General features: G+C 55.1%; 1 protein-coding gene and 1 long non-coding RNA gene across 5 annotated transcripts in view; one reads left to right on the forward strand and one right to left on the reverse strand.

The window, feature by feature from the left end:
* Window positions 1-12,409, forward strand: part of LOC121040130 (putative interleukin-17 receptor E-like) — a 75,287-nt gene extending 62,878 nt beyond the window's left edge. Inside the window, exons 3-17 of one of the 2 annotated variants that reach the window (XM_040490506.1) lie at window positions 6,345-6,494; window positions 6,675-6,784; window positions 7,014-7,128; window positions 7,386-7,430; window positions 7,681-7,820; window positions 8,023-8,094; window positions 8,175-8,229; window positions 8,710-8,873; window positions 8,942-8,986; window positions 9,268-9,325; window positions 9,527-9,690; window positions 9,880-9,960; window positions 10,147-10,204; window positions 10,920-11,108; window positions 11,406-12,409. In XM_040490506.1, coding sequence (XP_040346440.1) covers window positions 6,345-6,494; window positions 6,675-6,784; window positions 7,014-7,128; window positions 7,386-7,430; window positions 7,681-7,820; window positions 8,023-8,094; window positions 8,175-8,229; window positions 8,710-8,873; window positions 8,942-8,986; window positions 9,268-9,325; window positions 9,527-9,690; window positions 9,880-9,960; window positions 10,147-10,204; window positions 10,920-11,108; window positions 11,406-11,431 — 1,472 coding nt within the window. In that variant the 3' untranslated portion in view covers window positions 11,432-12,409. The remainder of the gene's footprint in view (window positions 1-6,344; window positions 6,495-6,674; window positions 6,785-7,013; window positions 7,129-7,385; window positions 7,431-7,680; window positions 7,821-8,022; window positions 8,095-8,174; window positions 8,230-8,709; window positions 8,874-8,941; window positions 8,987-9,267; window positions 9,326-9,526; window positions 9,691-9,879; window positions 9,961-10,146; window positions 10,205-10,919; window positions 11,109-11,405) is intronic. The other variant, XM_040490505.1, reaches the window with a different exon arrangement.
* On the reverse strand, window positions 1,159-7,794 carry LOC121040132 (uncharacterized). 3 transcript variants are annotated; one of them, XR_005795128.1, is made up of 4 exons: window positions 7,119-7,223; window positions 6,326-6,591; window positions 1,460-1,713; window positions 1,159-1,331 (listed from the first exon to the last, which is right to left on the reverse strand). It is a non-coding gene; the product is annotated as an uncharacterized LOC121040132 (long non-coding RNA). The 3 variants fall into 3 exon arrangements; XR_005795127.1 differs by lacking the exons at window positions 1,159-1,331; window positions 7,119-7,223 and adding an exon at window positions 7,698-7,794 and having other exon boundaries at window positions 1,357-1,713; XR_005795126.1 differs by lacking the exon at window positions 1,159-1,331 and having other exon boundaries at window positions 1,357-1,713.
* Window positions 12,410-20,729: the final 8,320 nt, after the last annotated feature.

Genomic DNA, 20,729 nt, shown 5'->3' on the forward strand with positions numbered 1-20,729 from the left:
CCTTTCACAAGCTTTGGGGAGGCTTTTTATATGTACGGCTTTTCGTCCAGCAGTCGCTGTCTTCAGCAGCAGGCTGGCCCAAAGGGCCGGGTCCACCGTGTTGTGGGAAGCGATCCCCCGCTTGTTTTTAAACACACAGAAGCTTTCTTTCTCCTCCTCTTCCTTTGTCAATATGCATTTGAATTCACCATCATATTTGATCAACTCCTGTGTTCCCTGTTCCCTTTTGTAACCTACTTCTTCCTTTTGGGGTCCTATTTCTGCTTTTTAAAATACATCTGTTAGGCCTTCTTCTTCTAAGGCCCTGCGGCAGTTCTGAAAACCATTTAGAGACCACGTGTGTTTACTTCTCCCTGGGTCTTCGTGATAGACTTGGGGTTCACGATGATATCCACAGAATGACTGTCTTGTTTCCCGGTTTTGCACCACAAATAGTCTAACATGCCTGTATCTCTTCGCCTTTCCTCTAGATACTCTCTCCCCATTTTGTCAGCTAATTGGGGACAAGAGCCTACTCTTAGACATTTTATTTTAGATAAGCAGCTGTCCGGGTGCCTGGGTGGCTCCGTCAGTTAAGCATCCGACTTAAGCATCCGGGTCATGATCTCAAAGTTCGTGGGTTCGAGACCCACATCGGGCTCTGTGCTGATGTTTCAGAGCCTGGAGCCTGCTTCGGATTCTGTGTCTCCTTCTCTCTCTGCCCTTCCCCCACTTGTGCTCTGTCTCTCAAAAATGAATAAATGTAAAAAAAAATTTTTTTTAAATAAGAAGCTTTCCATCCATATAGTTCACTATTTTCCACTCTGACCACGAGCCTTTCTTTTCAATGGCTCTACCTTTTTTTTTTTTTAAGATTTTATTTTTCAGTAATCTCTATACCCAGCGTGGGATTCGAACTCCCAACCCCCAGATCAAGAGTCACGCGCTCCTCCACCTGAGCCAGCCAGGCGCCCCAAGCCTTTTTAAAAAAATTATTGCTTTATTTTTCCCACTTTTGGTCTTGTATAAATTAAAAATTTTTTAAATGTTTATTTATTTTTGAGAGAGAGAGTGAGTGGGGGAGGGGCAGAGAGAGAGAGACACACACACACAGAATGCAAAGCAGGCTCCAGGCTCTGAGCCCCGAGCTGTCAGCACAGAGCCCGACACGGGGCTCAAACCCACGAACTGCAAGATCATGACCTGAGCTGAAGTCGGACAGCTAACTGACTGAGCCACCCAGGCGCCCCATGGTCTTGTACAAATTTAAACTGGGTTGGGAGAAACCCGCTCTTCTGGGGCCCAGCTCAGCACGACATCTCGCCAAGGACACCACCTGCGTCTTGTGCATACTGTAGACGAACAGGAAGGAGGAAATTGCTTTACGGCGTTATTGACATACAGCCGACCTAAAACAAACTGTATATATTTTAAATATCCAGTTTGCTAAGGTTTTACGTGAAGCCTGTGAAACCATTACCTCCTTCAGGATAATGGACAACCACATATCTGCTTTCTTTCCATAGCGATTAGCTCACATTTTCTCAAATTTTAGACACATGGAATCAGGCATTGGGTACTCTTGTGTCTGAATTCTTTCGCTCTGCGTAATCATATCTAGATTCATCCGTGTGTGGCGTGTGTCAAAAGCCCGTTGCACTGGATGGCTACACCACGATCTGTTTGCCCACTCACCTGCTGATGAACGTTTGTGCTGTCTCCAGGTTTTGGCTTCTAAAAACGAAACCACAATCAACATTCATGGGCAAGCCTTTCTCATCACTCTGGGGTGAATATCAAGGCATGGAATGTCTGCATCGTATAGCAGGTGTATACTTACCTTCTAAAAAATTGCCAAATCGTTTTGTAAAGTGGTTGTGACATTTTCTGTTCCTGCCAGCAGTGTGTGAGGATTCTTATTCCTGGACATCCTTGTCTACACTTGGTGTGGTCGGTCCTTTCCATCTGAGCCATTCTACAAGGTAACACTAGCTCATTGTGGCTTAAGTTTGCATTTCCCTAACGTCTATCGATGTTGAGCATTTCCTCACGGGCTTCTTTCCCACTTTTATCTTCCGTGGTGAAGAATCTGTTCAATATTACTCTTTACTGGGTTGTTGGTTTCCTTGTTATTAAATCTGGAGAGCTCTTCACAGGTTCTGAATACGAGTTCCTTACCAGGTATATGATTTGCAAGTATTTTCCCTCAGTCGGTGACTCGTCTTTTCATTCTCTTACCAGCATCTTTGAAAGATGAATCTTTGGCAGGCATCCAAATGTTTTTATACGTTGTTTTTTCATTTTCATTCAGTTCAAAGTAATTTCTTATTTCCCTTTTCATGTCTTCTTTGTCCCAAGGGTTATGTAGAACTGTATTGTTTAGTTTTCAAATATTGGGAAATTTTCCAGAAATATTTTATTGATTTCTAATTCCATTTTGATCAGAGAAGATGGTTTGATCTGAATCCTTTTGAATGTACTAAGACTTTTATGTGCCAAAATATAGTCTCTCTTGATAAATGTTCCATTTGAAAAGCATGCAGACTCTGCTGTCGTCAGTGGGGCGTTCTGTAAATGCCAATCAAGTCAAGCTGGTAGGTTGTGCTATACAAGGTCACTCTATTCTTTCCGGTTTTCCGCCTGCTAGTTCTGTCAAGTATAGAGGAAAGACTATTGCAGCCAACTATAGTTGTGGGCTTGTCTCTTCCCCCCTGTAGTTCTATCAGTTTTGTTTTATGCACTGTGAAACTATGATATTATGTGTATAATATCAATTCTGGATGTTGTGTCCTCCTGATGAATGGTTCCCTCTATTACTGTGAAATGAATATCCTTATCCCTGATAATATCCCATTCTTGGCCATGAAATCCATGTTGTCTGGTAACAGCTACTCCAGCTTTCTTTTGATTAGCCTTAGCATGTTGTGTCTTTTTGCATTTGTGTCTTTCTATTTAAAATTTTTTTTTCAATGTTTATTTATTTTTGGGACAGAGAGAGACAGAGCATGAACGGGGGAGGGGCAGAGAGAGGGAGACACAGAATCGGAAACAGGCTCCAGGCTCTGAGCCATCAGCCCAGAGCCCGACGCGGGGCTCGAACTCACGGACCGCGAGATCGTGACCTGGCTGAAGTCGGACGCTTAACCAACTGCGCCACCCAGGCGCCCCTGTGTCTTTCTATTTAAAGTGTATATCTTATAAGCAGTTTACAGTTGGGTCTTGCTTTTCTGTACAGTCTGAAAATCTTTGCCTACCTGTGGTATTAAACATTTACGCTTAATATGATTATTGAGATGGTTAGGTTTTTTAAATTTTTAAAATGTTTTTATTTATTTTTGAGACAGAGAGAGACAGAGCATGAGCAGGGGAGGGGCAGAGAGAGAAGGAGACACAGAATCCGAAGCGGGCTCCAGTCTCCGAGCTGTCAGTGCACAGCCCTATGCGGGGCTCGAACTCACCGCGAGATCATGACCTGAGCTGAAGTCGGATGCTCAACCGACTGAGCCACCCAGGTGCCCCGAGATGGTTAGGTTTAATTGATCTTCTTCCTATTTGTGTTTTGTTCCATCTCTTCTTCATTAACCTTTTCTTGTTCTGCCTTATTAGTTATTTCTGTGTATGTGTGTGTGTGTGTGTGTTTCATTTTATCTTCTTAGTTGACTTATTAGTTCAAACTGTTGTTTTAGTGATTGCTTTGGTGTTTTTTTGTTTTGCTTTTTGGATTTTTTTTTTTTTTGGCATTTATAATATACATCTTTAACTCCTTAGAGTCTCCCTTCAAGTGATAATGCAGCACCTCACAAATAGCCTACGATCCTACCCTTGGCAGCTCCACTTCTGCCCTCTGGGCATTTGTGCTGTTGTAGTCACACCTCCCCCTCATGATTTTTTTCATCTTTCTTACACTTGGCACTCACCAAGCTTCCTGGATCTGCGAGTTTACAGTTTTCATCAAGTTGGGAGATATTTATCACTTCTTCAAGATTTTGTTTCATTCCCCCTTCCTCTGGGGATTCCAGTTACACGTGCATTAAGTCACTGAAGTTGTCCTGCCAATGCTTCTACTGTTATACCATCATCATCATTATCTCTTTCCATTTACTTTTGGATACTTTCTATTGCCATGTTAGGTTCCCCGGTCTTCTTTTTTTTTAATATCTCATCTGCTATTAATCCCATTTGATGTATTTTTTATCCCAGACATTATAATCTTTCTCTAGAAGTTGGATTTGAGATCTATCTACGTATCTATCTAATCTTCCATATCTATAATTAACTTTTCGAACATACGGAATACAGTTACAATAATTGTTTTAATGTTCTTGACTAACGATTCTAATACCTGTATCAGTTTCAGTTAATCGATTCTTCTCATTATAGATTGTATTTTCCTGGTTCCTTGCATGTCTTGTAATTTTTCACTGGGTGGCAGACATCGTGGATTTTACCCCGTGATGTGCTGGATATGTATTTTTGTTCGTACAAATACTGTTGAGGCTTTCCTGGGATCCAGTTAAGTTGCTTGCAAGCAGCTTAAACTTTTTGGGGTCTTGCTTTTAAGACGTGTTGGGCACGATGAGAGCAGCAGTCTGAGGCTAATTATCCCCTATTGAGGCAAGACTCGCGTGTGTGGCACCTACCCAGTGCCTGGGCACGAGTGCAGGACACTCTTCCCTCAGATCCTCCGGGCCGGTTCCTCCCCTGCCTCCGGTGGTCCCCTCGCATGCGTGTGCTGACCTGTGCCTGGCGGGGTGGACGTTCTTCACGGTTCTCTCCGAAGCCTTCCCTCCCGTCTCACGCTCCGTCCTGCTGGTGCCGGTGCTTCGGTCGGCCCAGGCCCTCTGCCCGTTTCCTCGACTCGGCGAGAGTGCCAGGCTCCCCCGGATGCCCTCCCTCCACCACAGCCTGAAAACGCTCTCAAGACACTGGCGCGTGTGCGGAACTCACGTATGTGTCCCCTGTGTCAAGGACACCGCTCTCCTTCTTTTCCTCGTGTCGTGTCGTGAAACCACCGCTCCGCACATTTTGTCTGGTTTTCCAGGCTGTGTCAGGCAGGAGGGTAAACCTCACCACCGTGACTCCATCTTGGCCCCGGTGGGATCCACGGAGCCGGACTTCTTTCCCATGAACGTATTCAGATCTCATGGAGTCTGTTTCTGAAGCCAGTCAGTATGGGCCCTGTTGAGTGACAGGCTCCACGGTGCCTCACCTACCACAGCATGTCTGCCCGTGCCCCCCGTGGTCGGGCCACTGCCCTCCTGCAAAGACCTGCCTTCTCCATGGACCATCTGCTTGCATTCCATCTGGAGAAGGTCCCTGAGCGGAAGCAGCCTGTGGCCCCAGGCTTGGGGACAGATGGCTGCTCTGTGCCCTCAGGTCAGCGCCTCAGGCCTCGAGCGCTAGGGCCTTTGAGGAGCGTCCGTTCCGCCTCAGTCTCACCGCAGAGGCGTCTGGTCGCCATCTTCCTCCCCTCCCCCTTGATTTGCACGTCAGCGCCTCAGCCTGGTCTGACGGGCCGTGGTGCCTGCACTTCCCCTGAGTTCTGTCCCCGGTGACGTCCTCCTCGTATGCCCCGTGGGGACCCTGGGGGTTCTGAGCCCCCGAAGCACCCACTGAGCACACGCACCTTCCCCCCCCCCCGGACACATGGTCCCACCTCGGGGTTACTCCCTCCACCTCACGTGGCACCAGGCCTGAACAGCATCTCTCATGCCTGCAGACGAGCCACACAGCCCTGCACGCAGGAGGCCACCCGGGCCGCTGACTCTGGGGGGCACAGGCCTCCCCAGGGCTCCACGGCTCGTGTGGAACTAACTCCACTGTCCCCCAAGTCCCCAGCTGCAAGCCCGGCCAAGTGAAGGCCACGACTGCTGCTCAGCCCCAGGGCCTGCCCCAGCCCCAGCCCCAGCCCCGCCAAGGCCTCCGGGCCAGTCCTGCCTGCACTAGGGCAGCCGCTGGCCTGTGAACAGAGCCCGAGGCTGCATGACATCGGGGTCATGACCCAGGGGCCCCTAGCAGGCCTTTTCTGTTGCTCATCTTTGAAGACGGGCGATGGGGCTTGCCAGCTTATGGGAAGGCATGCTCCATTCACCCCTGCACCCCAGGCAGGGCAGCAGCTACCCACACTCAGGTGTGGCCTGCTCCCGGGCCTGGCCCCACTCCTGATCCCCCAACAGACAGTTGGCTCAGGGGCGGGTCCACTACTCACTGGGGGCCAGCTCCCTGATGGCTCTGGGGCGAGATGGTGAGGACCCCTCCCCAGACATGCAGCCCGAGGGCTCCCCCCAGGCCGGGCCACCCACACAGCCTAACCGGGGTGCTGGGGGGAGATCCCTGTGGCACTCACCCTCATCTCCCCTCCTCAGGGAACATTCTTAGCAGCTTCTGCCGGCAGTCCCCTTCGTCCATGTCCAGGTCCATCCTGGAGGCCCTGACGCTCTCCACTGCCATGAGGTGTGCCCCCCACGACGGTTGCTCCCTGCTCCTGCGTGTGCAGGCCTCCCTCACGCTGCACGGTGAGAGGCCTCGGGGTGTGCTGACTGTGAGGGGGCTGGGCTCCGGGCTCCTTTAGCCCCCACCATCCGACGGGCCCGGTGGGGCAGGGTGGTCCCGCTAGATGCACATCTCGGAGAGAGGAGAGGACAGGATTCACCGCCCCGTCTGACAAGCCCTGCCCGGTCCCTCCCTTCACCCAGAGAGCCTGCGGGGCCTGGAGGCCTGCTCCATGAGCCTCGACACCCAGGAGACCCAGTGTCAGAGCGTGCGGGTCTCAAGGGCCTCCCGCCGACTACATGTGGGGCAGCAGGTGAGGCCAGGGCCTGACCCACACCTGCCGGGCCACCCAGCCCAAGCCTTTGTCAGGCAGGAGCAGCTGTCCCGGGGCTGCCCCCCCTTCCTCGACACCTGACCGACCCGATGCCCAAGGAACGGGCACCCTTCTGCGGGGCTCCGGCTGTGCCAGGCGGGGCTGGCCTGGCCGGGGGTGGGTAGGTGGAGACCCCAGGTGCGCCTGGCTCACACCTGCACCTGCCCAGCTCCAGGTGCACTTTGAATGCTTCGAAGTAAGCGTGGCCCAGAGCCTCTACGTCACCCTGAGGACAGTGCCCCACTTCTGTGGGGTCCGGCTGGACCAACAATACCATGTGGAAGGTGAGAGTCCCTGGGGCGGGCACCGCACGGCTGCCTGCCGCTGGCGTCTAGGGACAGACTCGGGGTGGGACACGCGAGGCAGGGGGCAGGGCCCCATGCTGCAGAGCTCCCAGCAAGCGCCTTGGCTTAGCTCCGGGGTCACGGCCTCCCTGGAGAGGCGGGACTTCTTTCTGTGGAGCACATGGGCAGAGGCCCACCCGGGTGTGCGGCTCCTGGGGACAGAGTGGCTGGACCCACCACTGCCTATGCGTTTGCAGACTGCAGAGACCAAGACGTGGGAAGGAACCTGCCCTTTTGCTTTGGTGAGACCTCCTCCCCGGGTGGGACCACAGCCCCGCAGCCCCTGGGAAGCCCCGCAGGCTGCTGCGGGCACCCACCGCCCTCCCACCGGGATCTTCTGCCCGCCCCACTTGGGAAATCACGATGGGTCCCCAGGTGCCTAGGGCTGGCAGGGGTCACCACCTCGAGGCTCTCAGGACAGGTGGGGACCTGTGTCCAGTGACCTCTAGTCCCAGCGTGGCCTCCACCTGCCGCCCGCCCGCCTTTTTGTAGCCGGGAAGTTCTCCTACTGGGTAGACCGCGGCCGCAAGGTCATTCTGGTACAGGTGCCCGAGGCGCCCGCGGACTCCGACTACTACGTGCGGCTCTGCCTCAAGTGGTTCACCTGTGAGGACGTGGGTGCCCCAGTGCGGGTGAGCCCGGCCGCGGACACCGCCTCCGGGGCCCAGACCAAGTTCCGCCCCACACCCGAGCCCGGGCTCCACCCGCCCCGGGGCCGCGCCCCACAAGCCCCAGGCCCCACCCACCCCAGGGCCGTCACGCCCCGCCCCGTCCCAGCCCGGGCCACGCCCACCCACTGGGCCCCCAGCCCCTGAGCCCTCCACTCCGCTGCAGGTGACGGTGAACAGGGTCTCTCGCGCCGTCTCTCTGCCCTACAGCCGAGAGCTGCCGTGCCTGTGCCTTGAGGTCAGTGAGCGTGTGGCCTTCACTGCGGGGAGGAGACGAGGGAAGGGCAGGACCTGCGCTGACCCCGGCCCCTCCCGCAGGGCTGGTCTGCGACCCCTGACGCAGTGCGGATGCAGGCCTGTCCCTTCGAAAATGGCAAGTGCCCCGTGGTGTGGAGTAGGGGGCGGGAAAGGTGAGCGCGTCCAAGGTGCCTGGCAGGGTGGTGGCCGGGCCGGCCCAGGTCCTTGAGCGTGCCTCGGACAACACGTAGCCGAAGGGGTGTCCCAAGCAAGCCCTTTCAGTGGCAGAATCTGCAGACTTGGGTGTGCCCGCGTGCGCGCGCCCAGCGTACACGTGTGCACGAGCCCCGGCCCTGCTCACCCTGAAGAAGAAGCAAGTGTTGTCGAGAGCGGCTCTCTGCGGGGTGGAGGAGTGTTACCCTGCGCTGGGCTCTGCTCCCTGACACCGCACAGGCACACGGACACACACACACACACACACACACACACACACACACACTTGGCCAGGGCCCAGAGACCCGCAGGGAAACTGCACCTGAGTCTCGACGTGGCCCAGCAGTCCCTTAAGCAGGTGCTGGGCTCAGCTGACTGGAGCCCCCGGGGAGGGTCCCTGCAGACACAGAGGCACTGTGGGACGCCATCCGCTACCACCCCGGAAGCCAGGCACTGAGCTGGGAGCCCGCCTGTCCCGTGAGCGGCCACGTGAGCCTGTGCTGGCGCCCGGAGCCAGGGGCCCTCTGCCACGAGCTGGAGCACTCCGGCCGGTCGGCACGGGCCAGGGTGAGTGGCCACCGGGCGGGGTGGGGGTGGGCACGGACGGCCAGGGCCTGACCCGAGCCCCCCCGCAGGTGCAGTACCCGCTGGTGGACACACAGCCCCAGCTCTGCCTGAAGGTGAGTGGGCCGGCGTCAGCCTGGTGCTTAGGGGAGAGGCAGCAGGGAGGCCGGCAGAGGGGTCGGCAGAGGGATCGGGGGCGTGGGGGCAGGGACGTGCAGCCACACTCACTCCAGACCTTGCCCGGCCCTGGGGTCCAGCCTCCCAGTGACCCCTCTGCCCCCCACCCTGGTCTGAGAGCGGGTACAGCTGAATGGTTCTGCGGGAAGGAGGCCCAGCCTGCCCGAGGCCCCGGCCACCCCCCACCTGCCACAGCTCACCCCTCATGTCCTCTCTGCAGTTCTCCACCAACCGGGGCTTCTGGGTGAGGTGCCCTTTCGAACGACTAGGCTTCCCAGGTGAGCTCTCCATGGGGCCGCAAGGCAGGGAGGGCGCCTGGGCCTTTTGCTGTGTGGTTGCAGCAAATAACGCCCTTTTCTGCGCTCCGAGAGATGCCTCGTGGCCAGGCAGGCAGGATGACAGGGTGCCGGGTCAGTGAGAAGGCGGGTGGAAGTGGCGGGGGGCGGGGTGCTGCTGGGCCTCAACCCTCCACCCCACAGCCTGGAAGATGACTGTCCGACCAGCCGCGTCTCAGGGCCACCTCCGGGTCACCTTCTTCTCGCCCAGCGCTGCCAGCTTCAAGGTGCACCTGTGTCACCAAAGGAAGATGTGGCCCCCTGCCTGCCACCCAGCGATCCAGGCCACGCCTCTCCCTCCAGCCTCAGTGAGCCAGGTGGGGTGGGCACCTTCCTGGGAAAGGTGTTTGACCCCTTGGCTTCCCTGGAGACCGCCTGGTGTGGAGGGGTGCAGGGCTGCTCTGCTGTGACACCTGTGTCCCTGTGCCATGGCGACACACTACGGCCGGTCTTGCCCCCACCCCCACTTCCCGCGACCTGCCCCTCTCCCAACCCAGGGTGGCTTCATGGCTGACTCCGCGGTTGCCTTCGTGGACATCCCCAGGGACGAGGCTTGTGTCCCCAGCACCTGCATCCAGGTGGGTGGTGCTGCCCCACCCCGCCCCCACCCACCATCTCCAGTCCCAGACCTGTTTCCCTGCCATCAGCCCACAGGGGAACTCCTGCCCCCCAAAGCTCCTCTCCAGGCTGTCGCTCTGGGGGACACGGTTGGGGTGCAGGGAGGGGGCCGCGGGCTGACCGAGCCGCCCCCCCTCCGCCTGCAGGGCTGGAGGACCGATGTGCACTTCTCCACCCCCCAGCAGCTGTGTGATCTTCAATGCAGTGAGTGCCGGGCCTGGGCCTCGACCCCGGGGGTGCGGGGGCAGTGGACGCTCACGGGCCGCAGGAGGCCGGGGCTGGACCCCATCCTCAGCTCGGAGCCGGTCGCTGGCTCTCACTCTCAGGGCGGGGCTGGTGTGCGCTGCTCGGGAGACCGGGCGCCAGTGGGGGACAGAGGGGCCACCTGCCTTGGAGTCAGGCCAGGCTTCTGAGCCAGGGCGAAGCCAGGCCGGATGGGAGGTAGGGCCCCGGCCCCACCCCCACCCCCGAGGTCTATCCTTGGGCACCCGCGGTACGGCTTCCTCCTCCCTGCATGTCCACCACCCCCCGCCGGGGTTCTGGTTCCAACTGTCGGGGACCTCGGGACGTCCATCCGCCCGCCTTCACCCACCCAAGCCGCTTAGGCCCCGACTCCTGGGATCTCGGGCTTAGCGAGAGGCAGAGCGAACCGTGTAGGTCCTGAGTGTGGCCCAGGAGGGTGGCCTCTGCCTGCGGGGCCTGAGAAGGGCACCGGGCTGTTAAGCGGGGGCGGGCATCGCCACCTGCATGTGTGGAAGCCCTCTGGCTGCTGACGGAGAGTGGACGGCAGGAGCCCTGGAGGGAGAGGGAGATGGGAAGGGGCGGGCTCGCACCCAGGCCTCCGGGCGGCTCGCACCCTTCCCAAAGCTGGTGGCCTGGCCGGGGCCTCTTAACACCCGTGTCTTCCAACCCCTCCCAGCCCCCAGAGGAGCTTTTCAGTCAAGTCTGGGCCCCCGTTCCTCAGCCAAGATCCCCTCCAGCAGATCGCAGGCCAAAGGGGCGACGGTCACCCCTGAGGGCCCGTATCCGGGGCGGGGCTCCACCGCCTGCCAGCCAGGCGACCTGGCAGCTGACCCCAGCCACTGGCAGAACCTCCACGCCACACCGGGTGAGTCCCAGGTGCCACACCGGCTGAGTCCCAGCGTCCCGGGGACCGGCCTGTGAGCAGAGAGACCGGGCTGCTTTGGGGGTCTAAGTGGACTGCCCCCGAAGAAAGGACGGGCAGCCTGGAAAGGCCTGGAAGGGCCTAGAAGGGCCTGCCCAGTGAGCCCGGAGCATTTGGAGCCCACGGCTCCCTCTCCTTCCCCCCGCCACACAGCTGGGGGTGAGCTGGAGGAGGCTGTGCCCCCCAGACAAGGTTGGTATTGTGTAGACTGAACCGGCACTCCTGTCCCTCTCTTTCCAGCTGCCGCCCAGGGGACAGCGGACTGAGGCCAGGAGCCTCACGGAGCACAAGCAGGTGCCCTGGCTGAATGCTGGGGTGCAGAGGGCTCCCATCTGGGGCTCCGAACCTCTGGCAGCAGAAGCCAGGCCTCAGAACTTAGAAGTGGCTCGCCTGCACACGGGCTGTGGGGCCGGCCACCTTGCGTCTCCCCAGCCGCGCACAGCTCCCTGGGGGCCCTCAAGCTGGGCGGGGAGCTTTGGGTCAGATGAAGGGCCCTCAGCCCCTCCCTGAACCCCCTGCTGAAGGCCACGGAATGGCTGGGTGGGCTGCCCTCTCTGCTGGATGGCCTGGCCTCTGACCTGTCCCGTCTCAGCTTGGTGCAGGCTCCCTCCGGACCACCCGGGGTCACGGCCACCATCCCCGGCCCCTGCCTGAGCGCTGGAGAGCAGAGTGCGACCCCACACTTGCTACGGCCGACCAGGCTCCGTTGGCTCAGGACCACCCCCAGCCCCCGCCCAGAGCGCTCCCATACTGCCTGTCCACATGCTAGCAGGGCGGCCCCCCACTGCCCAGGCGGGGCCTCCGCCCGGCCCCCTGCACCCACGCTCCCAGAGCTCAGGTCACCTTGCGCAGCCCAGCCAGTCGGGCCAAGGCCGGCCACTTCCTCTGGCCTCAGGGGCCACCCGCCGGGATGTGCCCTTCTCAGAAGTGTCATTAAGGGCCACTGTGTGCCATCTGTGCTCAAGGACCACAGAGGGACCCTTGGCCCTGCAGCGTGATTTCCACACCCAGGCCAGGGGTCGCCCAGCGGCCGGCCCGGCAGATGCGCCCCCACAGAACTGTCCTGCTTGCTCCCAAGCACCGCCAGGCTGTCCCTCCTGCATCTGGAGTCCCGCTCGCGTCCACCTGGCCACAGTGGCCCCCCAGCAGGCACCCCGGGCCTGGCCCCCTTCCTGCCTTTCGGGGGGGTGGGGTGGCTACAACAGACCAGGGGTGGGCAAAACCAGTAAACACTTGTGCGCCGAGCTCGCCTCTTCCCTTGAGGACAGACACGGGGTCTGCAGGGCGACGGAAGCCCTGCGGCAGGTGGGGTGGGGGAGGGTTATGGCGCCCAGCTGTACCTGTTAAAATGTGGGGGGGGGGGGGCGGGATTGCCGAGGAGGAGGCGAGGGCGGAACCACAGGCCACAGACAGAGCCTGCTGCCCTCCCCCCGCGACCCCCACCACGTACGAGCCCCAGGCTGTCCCCCGAGGACACCCCATAGGCTGGAGATGCCAATACCTCGGCGACCTGCCCGGGGCCACGTATGGGCGGGACAGGGGGAGGAGAGGGGTGTCCCGCTGGTTCACCCCTGCTGGCGCTCAGCCCGGAGATCCGCCCCCCACATTGAAGGGGCGGAGCAAGGGGGCGCCCTTTCCTGCAACCCCCTCCAGCGTCTGGTCCCGGAAAGGGGCCGTGAGAGGCCGGGTCAAACAGGAGCTGAAAGGAGGATGAAGGGGGGTGGGCGGAGGGGCAGAGAGGCCTCACCCTCGGGTCCCAGGCCGCCCACCCCCATCCCAGGTCAGGGTTTCCGGGGTGGCGGGCTGTGGTCGGCGCTCACCACGTTTTCGCATCGCCCGGCACTTGGAGGCGAGGGGTCCTCTTACCCCCCCAACACCGTCTGCCCACAGTGCCCCCTCCCCGTCAAGGCGCAGGGCAGGGAGGGGGACTGAGCGCTGGCTACGGCTGTGCCGCCCCTGCCCTGCGTTCCTGCTCCCCTCACCTGGACCATCCGGGCTCGGGCCCAGGGCTAACCCCGAAAATCCTCACCTGCCGGGAGGTGGAGCAGGGAGGGGGTGCGGGAGCAGACCAGAGGCGGGCGCCTTCAGGACTTGCGGGAGCCCTGGCCTTCCACGGGCGGGGGAAACCGAGGCCCAAACAGGCCATGACTGCGAGCCTGTCGAGGACATTCGGGGCTGTAGGGACTGGGGTGAGGAGGGGCCTCCTCGGGCACGGCTTCCCGGCTGTCCGCGTGTGTGCTGCCACCAAGTGGCAGTGGTGCTCAAAGATCAACCTCCAAGCCAAGATCTTAGGCCACACCCAGCGCCCCCTGGCCTGGCAGGCCCGCTTTGACCAGTAACACCCTCCCCCATCCCAGGCCACTCCTGCCCAGGAGAAAGACGCTGAGGAACTCAGGCCCCAGGATGGGAAGGGCTAAAGGTAGGTGGCTAGGTCACCCCGGCCCGGGCTCTCACTTGACCCACAGGGAGTCTTTGGGACATCTGTGTGCCTCATTCATTCACGCATTCATTCACCCATTTCTCAAGCAGGTGCTGAGTACCACTGGGTGCCCCGCTGACCCAGCATCAGGAAGTAACATTGACAAAGATCCCCGCCCTTGCAGCTGGGGACCAAGCCTGGGTCTGCCCTAGACCGAGGGCCTGATTGGGTCAGGATTCTCAGTCCTGAAGCCCAGGCAAACGGGGACCGTTCATCACCCTGCCAGGAGCTGAGTTTTGCGTGCGGGAGACAGACGACTAAATACATACGTTATATGGGGTGCCCCGCGCCAGGCTGAGGCTGGGGAGAACGAGGCGGGAAAGCAGACAGGAAGTATGGGAGAGGGCGCCTTGTGAGCCGAGACTGCAGAGGCGAAGGGCCATGAGCTGCCTGGTTCTAACGGGATCTGACAGGCAGGCAGGTGGGGCCATGGGACGTCCAGCATGGACACCATGGGTATGAGCAAAAGTGACCGGCATTTCGGCCTCAGTGACTGGAAGGCAGAGCTCCATGGGCTGAACAGGGGACACAGCAGCTATAGTTAGTGTTTGGACCTGGTGAGTTTGAGCTGCCTATTGGACATTCATTCATTTACCAGGACTTATGTAGTGACTGCTGTTCCCTCAGTGAACAACATCGACACAGGTCCCTGCCCGAGGCAGAGGAGCAAGGCAAAAAAAACATAAAACAGTGAGTACATTATCTGAGATGTGAAAAGGGCATTCAGAAAAGGCAGAGGGGTGCCTGGTAGCTCAGTCGGTTAAGCAACCGACTTCAGCTCAGGTCATGATCTCTGCAGTTCGTGGGTTCGAGCCCCGCATCGGGCTCTGTGCCAACAGCTCAGAGCTTGGAGCCTGCTTCCGATTCTGTGTCTCCCTCTCTCTCTGTTCCTCCCCTGCTCTTTCACTGTCTCTCTCTGTCTCTCAAAAATAAATAGACATTAAAAAAAGAAAGAAAGAAAGAAAAGGCAGAGCTGGATAAGGGAAGGAGCTGGTCCTGGGGGCATAGTGGCAGGTGGGTCTCATGCAAAGACAAAAAGGAGGTAAGGGAGTTAGAGGACACCATTGGGACCAACGGTTAAAAACAGTCTCCTGCCAGCCCAGTGAGTCCTCTCTACAAAGGCTGGGAAGAAGTGAACAGTTTTGCTATTGAATAAGTGTTAAGAGATTGCAAGGCAGAAAACTCACCCTCTCACATGAGCTGGGCAGGTACAACACTTTCTATACACGATCGTGAGAAATGATAACTTGTCCAAAGGGCACCTGACACACAGCCTATTTCGTGTGATAATAATACAGGCACCCCAACTCTCTTTGATTACAGTTTGCATGGGATATGTTTGTTTTTTTTAATGTTTACTTTTTTTTGACAGAGAGAGCATGGGCGGGGGGGGGGCAGAGAGGGAGACAAGGACCCAGAGTGGGCTCTGCACTGAGAATGGATGCGGGGCTCCCACTCACAACTGTGAGATCATGGCCTGAGCCGAAGTCAGATGCCTAACCAACTGAGCCCCTCAGGCGCCCCTGCATGGAGCACCTTATTCCATCCTTTGACTTTCCACCTCTTTGTGTCTTTTTACCTAAAGTGAGTCTCTTGTACAGCGTGTCACAGGTGGATCATGTTGTTTTATGCACTCTGCCAATCCCTGCCTTTTAATTGGAGAGTTTAATCCATTTACGTTTAAAGAGATTCCTGAAAAGAAAGGATTTATTTCCACCAGTTAGTCATTTCTTTGCTGTGTGTCTTACACGGTTTTTCTTCCTTGTTTCCCCACTACTGCCTGTTTTTGGTATTTCGTTGATTTCTGTATGGTACCATTTTGAGTTCCTTCTCCTTTCCTTTTCTGTATATTCTTTTCGGTATTTTCCCAGTGGTTGTCTTGAAAGTTACAATTGAAATCTTAGAATCATAACACCATAGTTTGAAGAGTACCAATTGAGTCTCAATAGTGTACAGACATTCAGTTCCTATACATCTTTTTCCCTCCCCCGTTGTTGTCACAGATATGAACCGTGTGCCCACTGACAGATTGCTTCCTGCATTTCTAAATCATATGGGGGAATAAAGGACGACTTACAAACCACAACTGCAGTAATGCCAGCTTGTCTGTCTTTGTGTGTAGTCACCTGTTCTGTCTTTCTTCATGCAGCTTTGAGTTACTGTCTAGGGTCCTGTCATTTCGGCCAGGAGGACGCCCTTTAGCGTTTCTCGTACAGGACGTCTACTTGCGATCAACTCTCTCAGGTCTTACTTATCAGGAAATATCTCACTTTCCCCTTTGTTTTTGGAAGACAGTTTTTCTGGATACAGAATCCTTGGTCGACAGCGTTTTGTTTTTGTCTTTCATGACTTGAAGTATGTCATCCTACTGCCTTCTGGTCTCCATGTCTTCTAATGAGAAATCTGCCTGAAACCTTTTTGAGGATCTCTCGTATGTGACAAGTCGGTATCTCTCTCGCTGCTTTAAAGATTTTCTCTGACCTTGGCCCTTGATAGTTTGATTATAATGTGTCCTAGTGGGGACCTCTGAGTTTATCCTGCTTGGAATTTGCTGAGACTCCTGGATATACAGATTCATACCGTTCATCACATTTGGGGAGTTTGGGGCCATTATTCCTTCAAATATGTGTACGTCCCATTCTCTCTCTCCTCCTTCTGGGATGCCCACGATGTGCATGTGAGTAGTCCTGATGGTGTTCCCTAGGTCTCCCTCGCCCTTCCCTTTTTCTTCATTCTTTTTATTTTTGCTTCTCAAACTGGGTGATTTCGATGGCTTCGTCTTCCAGCGTGCTTAAACGTGTTGTAGAATCTCCCTGGTGAATTCTTCATTTCAGCCACTGTACTTTCCAGCTCCAGATTTCCTATTTGGTCCCTTTTCACAATTCCTGTCTCCTTACTGGAATTCCCTCTTTGTACCTTGTTCCCCTGATTTCCTTTAACTTGTTGCACAAATTAAAGATGTTGATTTAACATCTGTGTCTATTAATTCCAGTGTGTGGACTTCTTCAGAGCTGGTTTCTGTATAAATCTCTTTTTCCCCTAAGAACAGGCCATATTTTCTATTTCTTGGAATACTTTGTACTTTTTTGTTGAAGACTGAACGTTCTGAGTGTAATGTTAACTCTTCAGATCACATTCTCCTGGGGCGTCTGGTGGGCTCAGTCAGTGGAGCACACAACTCTTGATCTCAGGGTTGTGAGTTCAAGTCCCACGTTGGGTACAGAGACTACTTAAAAATAAAAAATCTTAAAAAAAAAAAAAAAAAGACCACACTCTCCCGCTCCTCATGAATTGTTGAGTTTTGCATATTGAAGGCTAATCTTCCATTTGTTTAGTGACTTTTCCAAACTATTTATGCAAAGTCTTTATTTCTTGTTACATGTGGTCATTGAATTTCTGGTTCCATTATTTCTGTGATCATTCAGTGACTTAATAGAAATTTCCTTAAATGTGAATATGTATATCCTCCGGTAGATGCCACAATTAGGAACAAAAGGCAAAACCCAGCAAACTACACTCAGAACTAGTAGGAGGAAGGAAGTAACAAAGGTTAGCGTGGAAATAAGTGACACGGAGAGTACAGAAATAGAGAAAATCGATGAAATCAAAAGTTAGTTCATTAAAAGTACCAACAGAATCAACGTACCTCTTTTTAGTCAGATTGACTAAGAAAAAAGAGAGAAGACTCAAATTATGAAAATCACAAGTCAAGTGAGGATATTACTATTAATTTTACAGAAATAAAAAGGATTACAAAAGCATGCTAAAAGCAATTGTACAGCAACAAATACAGGGTAACCTAAATGCAATGGACAAACTCCCAGCACGCAAGCTACCAAAACCGAGTCAAGAAGAAATACAAAATCTGAATAGACAAAAAACAAGAGATTGAATCAGTTATGGAAAACCTCCCAACAAAGAGAAGGCCAGGAGAGAGGGCTTCCCTGGTGAATTCAATTAAACATTTTAAGAAGAATTAACTTCCCAACTCTTCCAAAAAAATAGAAGGGGAAATATCCTAACTCATTGCCAATTCCAAAGCCAGAAAGACACTATAAGAAAACTACAGTTCAGGGGCGCTGGGGGGGCTCAGTCGGTTTAGCATCTGACTCAGGTCAGGTGATGATCTCAGGGTCATGAGATCAAGCCCTGTGTTGGGTTCCACATTGCAGGTGGAGCCTGGTTGGAATTCTCTCTCTCTCTCTCTCTCTCTCTCTCTCCCCACACACACACACACTCACACTCTCTCTCTCAAGACAAACTTAAAAAAGAAAACTACAGGGGCGCCTGGGTGGCGCAGTCGGTTAAGCGTCCGACTTCAGCCAGGTCACGATCTCGCGTGATCTCGCGTGATCTCGCGTGAGTTCGAGCCCCGCGTCGGGCTCTGGGCTGATGGCTCGGAGCCTGGAGCCTGTTTCCGATTCTGTGTCTCCCTCTCTCTCTGCCCCTCCCCCGTTCATGCTCTGTCTCTCTCTGTCTCAAAAATAAATAAAAACATTAAAAAATTAAAAAAAAAAGAAAACTACAGTTCAATACCCTTGTGAGTATAGGTGTCGAAATCCTCAACAAAATACCAGCAAACTGAATTCAGAAGCATCTACGATAGCATCAGAAAAGAATACTTAGAAATAACTTCAACCAAGGAGGATGGCGACTCCTACGATGTAAACTACAAGTGTGTTTCAGCCTCTGTGGAAAGGCATCTGTGTTCATGGATTGGAAGGTTTAATACTGTTACGATGTCAGTACTACCCTAAGTGATCTACAGATTTGAAGCAATGTCTTCCATGGTGTTTTTGAAGAAACAGAAAAATCTATCTTAAAATTCATATGGAGGGGCACCTGGCTGGTTCAGTTGGTAAAGCACGTGACTCTCGATCTCAGAGTTGTGAGTTCAAGCCCCATGCTGGGTGTAGAGACTACTTAAAACAAATCTTTTAAAAAAAATAATAATAATAATAAGGGGCGCCTGGGTGGCTCAGTTGGTTAGGCGTCCGACTAAGGTTCGGGTCATGATCTCCCGGTTCATGAGTTTGAGCCCCATGTCGATCTCTGTGCTGACACCTCAGAGCCAGGAGCCTGCTTCGGGTTCTGTGTCTCGCTCTCTCTCTCTCTCTGCCCTCCCCTCACTTGCGCTTTGTCTCTCTCTGCCTCTCAAAAATAAATATTTTAAGATAATAATAATAGATAAAATTCATATGGAATCACAAGGGAACTGAATAGACAAAATTTATACTGAAAAAGAACAAAGTTGGTCTCACACGTCCTGATTTCAAAACTTACTACGAAGCTACAGCAATCAGGAGTGTGGTATTGGCTCAAGGACAGACACACAGACCACTGGGATAGAATCAAGTGTCCAGAAATAAACTCTCATATATGTGGTCAATTGATTTTCAACAGATGAAAAGACCATCTCAATGGAGAAAGGGTGTCTTTTGAACAAACGGTGCTGGGAAAACTGGATCTCCACATGCAAAGTAGTGAAGTTGTAAAGTTGTACCCTCCCCGTGTGCCCATCGACGGATGAACCAAATGTTGCGTATACACAGTGGAATATTAGCATTGGAAGGACCGAGGTCCTGACACCTGCCTCCAACTACAACAGGATGAGCCTCGAAAACACTACCCTCAGCGAAACAAACCAGACACAAACGGCCACAGGCTGTGATTCCACTCGTAACAGCTGTACAGATAGGCACGTGAAGACCACAGGTCACCGTGGCCTGAGGGACGAGGGGTGGGGAGTTTCATGGGTACAGAGTTTTTGTTTGGGATGATTAAAAAGTTCTGGAAATAGGGGCGCCTGGGTGGCTCAGTCGGTTAAGTGTCCGACTCTTGATTTCAGCTCAGGTCATGATCCCGGGGTCGTGGGATAGAGCATCACGTTGGGCTCTGCACTGAGCAGGCGCTCTGCTTGTGATTCTCTCTCTCCCCCCCCCGCCCCTCCCCCACTCGTACACGCTCTCAAAACACAAATGGTGGTAGTGGGTGCACAACACCGTGAGCGTACCTGATGCTACTGGATTGTACCACTTAACCATTGTTCAAATGGAAAACCTTACCTTAGGTATATTTTACCCCAATAAGACTTTTTCCCCCCAAAGGCTTGTTTTTTTTAAGTGTTCTCTAAACCCAGCGTGGGCCTCCACCTTCCAGCCCAGAGATCAAGAGTTGCGCGCTCTCCTGACCGAGAGCCATAAAGCCTTTCTTCAAAGGACTTGTCAGCGCCCTGTGCGGCACGGTTCACTGTAAGTTTACCCGGTGATTGGGTGGTCATTGTGGCGGCTGTCCCCTTTCATTCCAAGCAAATTTTAAATGACCCTATTTCTGTGACAGCTAGTATCCACTTGGGGCCAGGCTTCTAAGTCCCCAGGGGGAGGGGTACCTTCCCTGTTGTTTCCATTTCAAAGAGATCCTCTGAGACTATCACGAAAAACGTTGCTGGAAGGCAAAACTGGCCCGAGGCTTGTTTATAGCTTTTCAAAAAGTTGCATCCATCTCAAAGGGACAGAAAGAACTTACTAGTTTGCTATAGGAAATGCTCTAAGAGAAGGGAGTGGGAAGTCTTTTTCCATGTTAACAGCAAGGAAAATTCAAGTTTGATTTGTAATTCTGCTTACTACACGTAGAGGAAAAACAGGGGAGAGGAAAGAGTCAGTGCAAAGGCCCGGGGGTGGACACGGACAGAGTCACAGGAACCGAAGAGAGGGAGGAGGGCAGGGAGGAGGAGGGGCAGAGCGGGCTTCCCACTGAGAAGCAGTGGGCTTTCTTCCCCCGTGAAGGGCGTGGGAGGGGCCTCGGACTCCGTGAGCAGGGGTGCGGGGCACGCAGAAGCGTGGAGAGCAGAGCCGATGCGAGCCGCTGCAACACCCGGAGCGAGAGGCCAGGGGGTCGCCCTGCTGGTGGGGAGGCACAAGGGGTTCGGGGCGGGGCGAGGCAGGGGCGGGGCGTGTCCTCGTATCCGGGTCCGGGGGCGGAGCGGACCCCGGGGAGGGGGTGGGGGTGGGAGGCGGCGGGGCGGGGGCGGGGCGTGTCCTCGGATCCGGGTCCGGGGGGCGGGGCGGACCCGGGGGAGGGGGTGG

This window comes from Herpailurus yagouaroundi, unplaced genomic scaffold, assembly GCF_014898765.1.
Source record: "Herpailurus yagouaroundi ecotype Mexico unplaced genomic scaffold, PumYag 182, whole genome shotgun sequence".
NCBI classification, from domain to species: Eukaryota; Metazoa; Chordata; class Mammalia; order Carnivora; family Felidae; genus Herpailurus; species Herpailurus yagouaroundi.